This window comes from Maylandia zebra, linkage group LG3, assembly GCF_041146795.1.
Source record: "Maylandia zebra isolate NMK-2024a linkage group LG3, Mzebra_GT3a, whole genome shotgun sequence".
NCBI classification, from domain to species: domain Eukaryota; kingdom Metazoa; phylum Chordata; class Actinopteri; order Cichliformes; family Cichlidae; genus Maylandia; species Maylandia zebra.
In genome coordinates, this window is record NC_135169.1 from 53,531,744 (window position 1) to 53,543,746 (window position 12,003).

General features: G+C 42.1%; 1 protein-coding gene across 1 annotated transcript; it reads left to right on the forward strand.

Annotated features, from left to right (window-relative positions):
• The first annotated feature begins 10,018 nt into the window (after window positions 1-10,018).
• On the forward strand, window positions 10,019-11,718 carry LOC112433515 (uncharacterized). Its single transcript, XM_076882474.1, has 4 exons — window positions 10,019-10,239; window positions 10,324-10,422; window positions 10,581-10,679; window positions 11,428-11,718. Exons 1-4 carry the CDS (start codon window positions 10,151-10,153, stop codon window positions 11,576-11,578), a joined length of 438 nt encoding a protein of 145 aa, XP_076738589.1. The 5' UTR covers window positions 10,019-10,150; the 3' UTR covers window positions 11,579-11,718.
• The last annotated feature ends 285 nt before the right edge of the window (window positions 11,719-12,003 follow it).

Genomic DNA, 12,003 nt, shown 5'->3' on the forward strand with positions numbered 1-12,003 from the left:
TAGATGGCCGTTACAGCCACAAACAGTGTCTGATAGATGAGGAAACTGGCTCTGTCTGATTACTTAATGCTGGAAACCAGTGTTATTTGAACAATCACACATATAGGAACATTTTTCCCATTCTGGTCTAACGTAAACAGTAGATGTCTGTATGGGGTCTCAAAGGACAAAATCTCTGTCAGCAACAACGGTGCAGCCTGTTCAAACTGATCTCTGGAAAGGAACTGACATTTTCACTCTCTTTATTTATTTTAAGTTTTATCTGTGTGCAGAGACCATGTCCAGGACATGTTTAGCCTGGCCCAGCATAAACTAGAATTAGGGGGAAGTTGTTTCCCCAGCTTAGAAAAACATATTAGTAAAAGTAAATGGATTACTAGGTCAATCAGCTTAACTGGCTGCCTACTAAAATGGGCTATTTTGCACTGCTAGTTTGCTGCTTCTGAGCGTTTACTACTGAAACTTGTTTGTGCTAAAATATCAAATTGATCTTCTGGACTTTGTGATAATAGTTAGTAGAAAACAAGAGAAAAATAGAATGCAGTCAAAGTGAATTAACTTTGGTCGATCAACCTTGAAATTCAAATTATAATAAGAAATAATCATTCCAACAGAAAGAAGAGATTAAGAAACAAAGGGATGGAGCTGGTGGAGGAAACCGGGTCACCGGTTGGGTGTTAGGCCCAGACTAGTGGGTGTTTTTGATTGTAAAGTGGATGTAGCATTAACAACCACTGGTCCTGTTACCCTGCAGCCTGCACTGCAGGATATGTGTTGCAGCACTGAGAGCTCCAGAAAGAGCCTTCATGGTGGTCCTGCAGCCAACCAGCACTTCAGTCAAATGCTGTCAAAAGTGGTCCCAGAGACACTGTTAGCTGTAACCATCAATGACCAAGAATTGTGTCATTTACTTCAGGGTTTCCCTGTATTATTGTTTGATATCATTTCTGAATAAATAAATCAAGATGACGAGCCTTTAAATGCACTTATGTTAGTATAAATATACAAAAATAAAAGATATTTTTCCTGTTAGGAGAATAAAAAATAAATATATTCATCACATGCATCAAATCACAACCTCCTCCTTCAAGAGTGCAGCATTGTGATTGGTTGATGCTGTTTCCATATTTTATGTTTGTTTACCTTCAACAAATTTGCTCTACAGAGCATTTATTAATTAGAAGGATTATTAATAAACATCTTTCTCTCCTGCTTTTGTTGGAGTGAAACAATAACTCCTATCTCCAGAGGTGCACAGGTCCACTGGCACCTGGTCCTAACTAGAGATGGCACATTAACACTTTTTTTTATGTCCGAGATCATAAATTTGGATATCTGCCGATACCGATATGAATCCGATAGAGTGTGTTTTTTAATCAATAAAACTGTTTTTTAAATATCTTGCTGCATTTTGTATAAGTTCAAACTCAAGTAAAAAAAAAAAAACCACTAAAGCTATTCTGTTATATCAGTATGCAAAAAGCTAAACTTTGCTAGACCCGCCCCTGCACAGTTACCAACCGTCATCTGTGTAGAAAAGGATCCTGGTGTAGAAAGTAATCTTAAATAAATTCTAACAACAGCTTATCAGGCTTAAATGTGCTGCTGTTGTTCAGCCGCTGGTTTCCTCTTTCTGGTGCAAAGTGGGCCAAGAGCAGGAGAGGGAGGGAGAGAGAAGAGGCAGTCGCTCCATATATCGGTTGCTAAGCTTAACACGGGAATGCAAACATTCAGAGATGAACTTGCACACTTGCTTTACTTCTCTCTGGGATCACTTCCTCAGAGATGAAATGCCGGTTTGGTAGCGAGGCTACAAATGCTCAACCAGACCGCAGACAGGTCTCGCATGCCACAGCTGCTCTATCACGTGACACATATTGCTCCGACGTGCTACGGTTATGAGCTGAGTTACGCGATGTTGCAAGTTTTGTGAGGTGCTTTTTTGATATTTAATGGATCGGATTACATTTTTGATTTTTCTCCGATATTCGATCCAGTAATTTAGGTCAGTATCGGACCGATACCGATACGTAATATCGGATCGGTCCATCTCTAGTCCTAACTTCACCCATGTCTGCACCCTCAGACATCCCACTGTGGAGGCATCCTTGCCTGGACCAGTGGCTGCCCTTGTGAGACAGACTTTATGGTGACAAACAGCCCTAATCTGAGAATGAAGGCTCCTTTACATAGAAAGCAATATGTGGTGTGATGACCGCTGCATTAGCTCAAAATATGTGATCCACTGGCTGCTGCACTCTACCTGTACTGAATCAGTTTTTGTAGCCAGTCCCAGTCTTTACATTTAATATGCACCCACTCCCTGACAGCATGAATCTCACAGTGTGTTGAACCTTGGCTGTGGCACATGTCAATGCTCGCTGGACATCGTGCTTAATAAAGGAGATAAAATGTGATGTGATTATGAGTTTTGCTCTTTTGAAGTTTAAACATTTATGTGTCAAAATGTTGGACTGTTCCTTTATCGGTGTGTAACAGTGTGTGTATGAGAGCCATGTAATGTTATCTGTTCAACAATCAGCATTTCTGATTCATGGATTTCATTTGTTTTTGCTAGTTTTGACTGAGATTTCAACACATCTGTGGTGGCATCTGTTCAGTGTTATGGAAGTTTTACAGCACTAATCTCACTTCACTCTGTAACATAACAGTGAACAATATTACTATTAGAAAGATTATTAGAGAAGCCACAATCAGATGATCCCTTATGAGGTGTCCTTGGTTATAGTGTGAAGTCATCTGAGGGGAGAGAGAAGAAAGAAACACTTCAGTTAATGAAAAAGTCATCAGTCTTCTTATGGGAAGAGACCTCCACCAGACCAAGACAGGTAACCATCCAACACGTTCTCATCCCAAAACCTAACATACCGATGCCATGTGACAAATCAATGCTATGTGACTATTAAATTCCGTTCTTTTGAATTCTTTTGGCGACAGAGAAAGACTTCCGACTCAGAGTGGTCAAGTTCAAAAAATGATCTTTATTGTACATTTCCGGAAACGGAGACCTGTACCCACTAACACACGCTCAGGTCTGAAAGCATTAGAAGCCAGAATGGGTATACATAGTTCTGCTATAGGTCACACACAGACACACACAGTTTCCATCAAAACAACTCCTTCTGCTCTGACTAATGTGTGTGTGTGTTACTTAGTTCCGCTTTTTCTGTCTGGTTTCCTGTATTTTATTAATATGCCTCTGCAGCTCTGCACTGAACTTCCTGTTTCTTAACCTCCCCTTACTAAAGCCTCTGTTGCTAGGTGACCTGTCACCCTCTGGCCTAGTCTTTGTCTCACATCTGGGCTTGGTTTATAAAGGCCTCTCTTATTAAAATACATAAAACCATCTAATCAGAAAATAAGCACTAAGAATATATATTTATCTTGTAACATTGTTTAAGTTAATGAACAATTGTGTTGAAAACTGAGATTACAATATCAATCAAGATCATTATAATGATGGTTTTTGCTGTAATTAAACAGTCATGTGGAAATGTGGCAACCACAGAACTTTAGAGGCCTTTTGTTCAATTATGTGTGGACTGTTTCTTTAGTCTCATACACAAATTGTTCTCAGTGTCTATGAGACTGATGAAATATCCATGTGTGCTGAAAGAGACTGTGCTGGTCTGACGCCCTCAACCGAGGTATTGTGGGTAATGAAAGAGCAGATAGGTTGGCTAAAGCAGCTGTTAAAAAAGTAGACATAGATGTGCAGATACCATTGTTGAAATCTGAGGGAAAAGAATAGTTTGGACACAAAGTAAGAACTTCTGGAGAATGGCATGGGATAATGGAACAAAAGGGAGACATGGGGTACAAAACACACTAGAAGTTAAGAGGAGTAGTGGGTTAAATAGGCAGCAGGAGAATACAAACAGGTCACTGCTTTCTGAATGGTTCTCTTTTTATGATGGGGAAACATCCGACTGGGTTATGTGATGGTGTAATGCTATGGAGACGGTTGAACATGTGGTTATTAGTTGCAGGAAGTATAGAAGTCAAAGGAGAGTGTTGAGGGTGGGAACTGGTGGTGAAATGAAACTTACGTTTGAAAAAGTGGTTAATCAGTTAAGTCCTGATGAGGTGAAAGGAGTGGTTTTTCATTTTTTGAGAAATACTGATGTCATCAAGAGGATCTGACGATCTGGAAGAGAAGTAAGAGTAAAAGTCAGGAGATGGCAGTAGTGCAACATCTTTGGATGCAAGCTGCTGTTAAAAATGACAGAAGAAGAAGTTTGCTTGATCATTCCTCAGCTCGAGTGAAGCTGAGTGTAAAGAGGCTCTTGCTGTTAGAGAAACACTCTGACTGTTTCACAGAGTCAGACATGTTCAGACTGAATTTCAGTCAGAAACTCAGCATCACATTGATGAAGCTGCAGATTAATTGTGGTTAATTTCTGATTAATTTCTTTGCTGCCAGCTGAAATTTAAATGTAATTTAAAAGAAGGATTCAAGGTTATTGTGTTTTTGAACCCAAAGATATCACATGAACGTGTATGAATTGTATGATATGTCTCTTCTATTTTTCCATCCATCCGTTCGCTTCCACATCTCCTTTTCAGGGTCGTGGGCGGTGCTGGAGCTGTCATCTTCTTCTTCTATTTTTCTATGATCATATTTTGATGTTGATTGTGATTGGTTTTATTTGTTTCTTCGGCGGTTGTAGTGTTTTAATATTTAGACTTTTTTCCATTATTGTAATTGTGTATAAAGTTTGATTTGAATGAAATTTACACTCAAATGCTTTCAGTGTTGCTGTGTTGAGTGTTTGCATGATTAACGTTTGTATGGAAGACTGGTGGGGGAGGCTGTTACATCTTGCAGGAGGTCTCCTCTCTCCAGGAACTCACTCTGCAGGTGGGGGAGATACAGGAGAGGTGGAGGAAGAACTCAGCCTGGGTGTCTATGTGTTGTGTAGTCTGGAAGATGAGTGGATGACAGGGTGGGTGCAGTTTTCTCTGAGTTTTCTCCGCTCCACCACAATCACCCACAAATGCAGGGCCTTGGGGTAAAGGTGTGTCACCAGGGTGCAGGGGAGGCATCCCCCCCTCTGTCCCCTTCTGGCTGCCTGTGCCTCAATTTTATCCCACAACTTAGACATTCACATTACTCACACTCTCATAACACATACATATAGGACCTTGGGGGTGGGCACGCTACACGGCATCCAGAAGACCATCAGGGTGTACGACCTCACCCCTGGTGCCGTTGCCCACCTCTCAATTTTAAATCCACGTAGACATTGAGGGCTACCAGGAGGGGCTATGCGCTTACCTGCTGCTGAGTAATTGCATATGAGAGCATGAGGGTGGGAATGGATGTTTGTATCTGTGTGTGCCTGTTTGTCTGTGTCCATATGTCAGGTCGGGTATCAGACGCCACCTCTCTGGGGACATCTCAGGCCCTCCAAGATATGGAGGCCTATCTCCCCCTGCCAGTGGCAGACGCCCTCAGACATCGGTGCGTTGGTGGTTCTTTGTGTCCGGGGATGAGCGTCCAGGTACGCACCGACTCACTCCTGGTGGCTGCTTGTCGGGGCCTGGAGCCTGGGGCTCACTCGGGCTCCTACGGGGGTGGGGTGCCCTCTGCCTCTTGGCCTGGGGCTCGGTCACTCTGGCACAGCTGACGGAGCTCACGGGCACGTCACTGTAACCCCCCATGGCTTCTGCTCCGCAGCTGACCCCTCATCTGGGGCTCTCTTCAGCTCTTTCCGGGATAGTGGCACGGTTGCCTCTCCGTTGGTCTTCCTTGGTCTCTTGTGTTCTGAGGGCCTCTGGATGTCTGGAGCCTGGATCTCCTCCATACCTGCTTCATGCCCTGGAGGACGGGGCTGTGCCCCCCCCCCCACACCCTCTAGCAGATCATTACATGAAGGAACCTTTTACATACAAGCGCGCTCATGCTCACAGGTGTACACACGGGTGCTCACACACACAAACTACACCCTTTTTGGCTGCTACCTCAAAGCACACTGTGCGCTGTCGATCTTACGTGCTGCACAATAATATTCAATATTTAGTATTTACAGTTATATTCACATAGATCATCGCGATGCTGTTGTTTATTATATTGCTCTCTTTTTCTTTGCTTGTTTTCTCTTTTTTCTTTCTCAACAGGTGATCCAGGTGATTGATATGTGCATTTTTTGTCTTTTTGTTTTGTTGGTTTTTGTTTTTTGCCCTTTATCGCCGTCCCTCTTCCCCGCTGTTTTTGTCTTCGTTATCGTTCCCCTCGTACGTGTTATTACTGCGATTTCAGCGTTTTAGCTTCACAACTAAAGTGTGCAGTTTACTTTGTGCGCACTCAAATGGAGTCAAGTCAATTAGCGCCACCTGTGGTCAAGTGCCATAGCCTACAGCCAAATTAACTTGTGACACACATCTGAGCCACGTTTGAATTCCTGTTTCATGCACAATACATTTGTAACTTTTCACTTTTTCTGTTTTTGTGTCTTGCAAATAAACCTTTAAACTGATTGAAATGATGTTATGTATTTATTTTTGGCCTTTATCTACGGTGGCCCTGAGAGGCCAAACGGACTGCAACTTAAGAAAACACCAGCAATAAAAAAAAATGCTGCAAAAGCACAAAAAACACAACTGAAATAGGAAAAAAGAAAACACAAATACAAAAAACGAAAACACAAATAGGAAAAAAGAAAACGGAAGTGTTTCTGGGGAGACAATAGTAATTAGTAATAAACAGAGCCAGTGTGATTAAGTGGAGCTTGTGAGAGTGAGTGGATTGAAGAAAGTGAGGGACTCAGATGTGTCAGTTGGTTTGTCTTTGTTTTTGAGTGTGGAGGAGAGTTAGATTGGGTTGGTTTTAAAGCTAAGTTAAGGATATTCTGAATTTCAATTCAATTTTATTTATATAGCACCAAATCACAACAACAGTCGCCTCAAGGCGCTTTATATTGTACAGTTTAATTTCCAAAACTTGCATATGATCTTCAGTTTGCAGCTGGACTATCACATAGCAGCTGGAGCAGTCTCACATGGAGGCCAGTCCACTGCTGCCACCTGTGGCCAAGTGCCATAGCCTACTACTAGATGAACTTGTGACACACATCTGCAGTAGAGGCTGAGTGGCTGCTCTCACACCTGGAGCATCCAAATCGACCCACAAACACGTTGAAAGATGCAATGCCATCAATGTGGATTGTCAAGACTGAGAGACCTCTTCCCTCTGACCCCTCCCCAAACCCTCAAACCCTCCTACCCACCTCGACATACAAACTCTGTGTGGCTTCACGTGTTCTGTTGATGTTTACATGATCGAAATAACTTGAACACAAACACAAACAAAGAGGAAGACCGCACCGGAAGGAAAAAACTACAAGTCCCAGCATCCTCTGTGTTTAGGGAGCAGCAGTGAAAGTGAAAGTATTGAGCCTCCGTTCAGAGCAGCAGGAGGAGGAAGGTGGAGCTGAGGCAGGTGAGTGTTTACATGAATATGTTTCTTCTTATGACATAAAATAATTCCACGCTGTTCGTGTCTGTGGGTGAAATGTGAGGCCGGTCGGCTCCTCTGAGCGCTGGTTTCCTGTAAGTAGAGAGGAAGTGAGTTTAGCTGAGCCTCCGTTTAGTGTGAGAGAGCAGGAGGAGTAGTGATGGGATTTCCGGCTCTTTTTAGAGATCCGGCTCTTTCGGTTCGGCTCACTAAAAAGAGCCGGCTCTTTCGGCTCCGAACCGGCTCTTCAGGTTGTTTTGTTGCTTTAATTAATTTATTATTAACAATAATATAAAATTATGCACAAAAGGAATTACTAGCGTAAAAAAAAAAGTGGTTTTATTTGTATATGTTTATATATAAATATATGCGGTGGCCCCTACAGACAAAACACGTACAAACTCCAAAACACATTTCTAGCATGAACTGAACTTCCAAAGCAGAGCTACTAGATCACTTAAATTACACAATTGAAAGCATATGTGTATTGTTTGTGTATTTATACACAGGCACTCATATATATTCAAATAATTTTAAAAAAGTTCATTTACCTGTTACTACCACACACCAAATCCGGTCGTTGGTACTTGCTGGCTTGTGTAGCCACTAGGTAACAAAAGCTCAACACTGCGCCCAGCATCCTGGAGCACTTCTGTTGTCTTTTGTACGTGTTTTGAGTTTTTACGTGTTTTGGAGTTTGTACGTGTTTTTACGTGTTTTGGAGTTTGTACATGCTTCAGAGTTCGTACGTGATTTGAAGTTTGTATGTGCTTTGTCTGTAGGGGCCACTGTAAATATACTTTTATTTTTTCACTCCACATAAAATGTAATAAATAAATCATATAATACAAAAATCAACTATTCACATTTCAACTTTTAACTATTTAAATTTTCAGCTTTTTCCTTTTACAAATTTAAAGTGAAAACAACACAAAACACTGCAAACCACAACACAATTAAATATAAATTATAATATGAAAACAAAAAGAACATGCATATTCTCTGTCATATGGGCCTGCATGAATAAACTTTCTGAATCCTTTATCATCTGCAACCGAAAATAGTTGTGGATGATTACTATACCTTTCTAATGTGACGTTGTTGTCCCTGGCTCTCTTTCTCTCTCTCTCCCTCTGGCTCTGTTCCTGTGCTACTGAGTGTAACTACCGCCCCTCCCCCCTCTGCCCAGCATAAAGCACAAGGCTCAGGTGCGAAGTGAAGCGGAAAAAAAGTGCGAGAGAGAGAGAGAGAGAGAGAGGGTGAGAGAAAGAAAAAAAAACAAAAAAAACCCACGTGACGGCTCGCGATAAGGAGCCGGCTCGCGTCATTCACGTCAAAGAGCCGGCTCTAAGAGCCATTTCGTTCGCGAACGACCCATCACTAAGGAGGAGAGTGAGAGCTGTGTTGAGGCAGGGTGAGTGTTAACACCGCTCTGACATTACTGTGTCTCTGTGGCGGGAACAACAGGCTCCGTCAGTGGAGGCAAAAATAATCAGACTTTGGTTTTTCAAAGGAAACAACTTTATGTCGGAAGTTCCCGCACGCTCATTGGATAACGATGTGTCAATCTCGAGCTATTAGCCAATGAGAGAAAGACCCCATTACGACATTTTTAGAAACTAAAATGGCGACAGAGTGAAAAGTCGCAGGCGGTTTCATAATATATGCACACTTGTGATACGTCATATCACTCACAGACCAAATACTGTTCCAATTCAAAGTACGCTATGTACGTTAAAAAGAGTCTCCGTGCGTCGAGTTTTTCTTGGACTGTTGGTTTCAGTGTTTAGTCTCATTCACACACTCCCTCAGACTCTTCACACACTGATTTGCTGACATAAACACACTCCTGTGTGCTTTCTTGGCTTCACACACACACTGAGGACCATCTACAGACTGTGAGCTCCGTCTTCTTTGTCTTTGGAGCCGAACTCTGACAAAGTTAGGAACAAAACTTTCTCCAGCGTGTGAACTTTCCTCCTAGACTCAGTCTGAGCAGTCAGACCACATATTTCTACAGCAGCACATGAAGGTGTGGCTCACACACACACAGGTGAAGGAAACAGCTGCAGTATTAAAAACTGCTTCACTGTCTACAAATATATGAACTGAATGTTTCTTTCAGTCTGTAAAAACCTTATTTATCCTCCATTACAGTCCTGCATTCAGAGCATTACTTCTGTTATATTAGTACATGTATTTTATTCTGATGAACACATGAAACTCTGAGCTGGATTGAATCCATTGAATCAGAGTCCAGGACTCAGACTAAACACACTGAATGTGTCCTGAGCTCGGCCGCTGTTCCACAGTAACTGCTGTCAGAGTCACTGTTACTGAGTTAGCTTAGCTAGCAGAGCAGCTAGCAGTTAGAGTATGAACTCTGTAAGCAGTCAGCTCGGTCCTGGACATGGTTACTGACATAAAGCTGCTCTCTGCAGCCATGTTTGACCTGCTGCTTTGTAGGACTACAGTAATGGAGGATTTGGAGGCTGAACTCGGCTCTGTGACACTTTTTGTAGTGAACTGATGAAAGCTGCGTCTCAGATGGATGTTAGTCCAACACATCAGACACGACCTCTGCAGCTCTCAGTTGATGTGCACATGAATGATTTGTGTTTCCTCTGCAGGTGAAGGTAGAAAGTGTGTGTGAGCTGATGTGAATTGAGCAGCATGGATCAGTGTGAGGACAGAGAGGAGGGAGTCCCTCCCTCTAAAAGCACTCTGTGTGGGGAACATGAGAGCCAGACCAAAGCTCAGAGGTGAGATGACCATCTCTAACTGTCCATGACTCTTCTCCATGTCACAGCTCAGCACTCACATCACTGCTCCATCATTATTCACAGGAACCAGCCTGGACCTCCACCCAGAAGTGTGTCCTCTAAGAGCAAACGGGTGAAGCATTTCTTTCGTAATTTAGGGCGAAAAAAGTCATCTGACGAAAAGTAAGTTCATGTCAGTATTAAAATGTTTGAAATTTTAATCAGCTTTTTACTATTTAATGATTTAAATAATAAACTATTTACATCCTTTATTTATACTTTTTATGTAATGTATTGGACACATTGGATGTGACACATGTTTCATGTTCACTTATTTTTAGCGTCAATCAGAAACCATCCAGCTCTGTGTCCTTAAAGAGTGACTGGTCCAATCATCGAGGCATTAATTTTAAATCCCAGCCTGTGTCTGCTGCAGAGAGGTGAGCTGTTAGTAACAAGAACTCTCTGATTTAAATGATTTTGATGTTTCCTGGTTTCTAAAATGCATCTCTGTAGCAGAGCAGTGTCTTCAAGGACACACAGGCTCAGCTGGAACTGTCAGTTTATCTGGTTTAAGACACATTTGGACACAATTGGCTGTTTTTAACTATGTATTTTAATCAGAGGTGTAAATTCAGACCTCACACATCTGGATCCTCAACTATGATAGAAACAGCTGCTAGCAGTGGGTAGTTTGACTTTGATACGCTGCTCTAGAAAGCAAACAAAGGTTTGTGCAGCTCCTCTTCAGAAAAGTGTTCAGAGAGCAGCTGCTGTATTAGACAAAGGCTCGTCGTGTGAGCCCAGATGTGTGTAACAGCTGGATGAAGGAGAACCATCACAGTCCTTTATTAATGAACTTCCTGTTGCTTGCAGATGACAGGAACACAAAGTGTTTGTGCCACGTGATGCTGCAGGATTTGTTAACGTGTCCATGATGGTAACATCTCCTCGTCTAACTGCAAACACATGAGCGCTCCTAACGGCAGCTATCACAGCCACACAGGCAGACTGTGTCTCACTGTTGCATTCAGGGACATTTGTTTTCCTGTAAAAAGCTGAACTCTAATCTAAGAGGACTGTTACTGACAGGAAACAGCTGCATTATCTGCAGTCTGTGTGACCACAGCTGCTTCAATCACTTTATCAGAGAATTGATCATTGAATAAAACATGTTTGTGTCTGCAGAGGTCAGAGGTCACAGTCTGCAGGATCCAGCTGTCCGTCTGTGAGGAGTGACTGGTCCAAAGATAAACCTCCAGTCTTCAGTGGTGAACCTGGACCAACGAGGTCAGAGAACTGTGATGACTCCTTTACATGTTTGTGTTTTCCTGGATAAATATGACCAAAGATTCATTAAAAAGATAAAAATATTAGACTTTGTCCTGTAGCGCTGTGTGGCAGGCAGGATTGGACCCAAACACAACAGGATGAAGTCAAAGAGGCAGCTTTATTTCAGCTGTGAACATGCAAACAGCAGAAATAAGAAAACATAACTGTAGGTTTGCAGTGAATGAAGGCTCAGCTCGATGCTCCACTTTGTCCCTCTTTTCCTTCTCCAAACAGCCACATCAGGAGTCTCTGATGGAGTTTTAAAATATTTAATTACAAATGTCCAAAGATGGGTTCAGGATACCTGAATCCACAATTATTAAAGCTAAAATAGTTCACAGGGTTTGGACTTTGTTAGGTAATGAGAGAACATCAAAGTGTTTTTTATCTTTAAACAGTATTTTTATCACTTCAGTTGCTCTCACAGCCCTG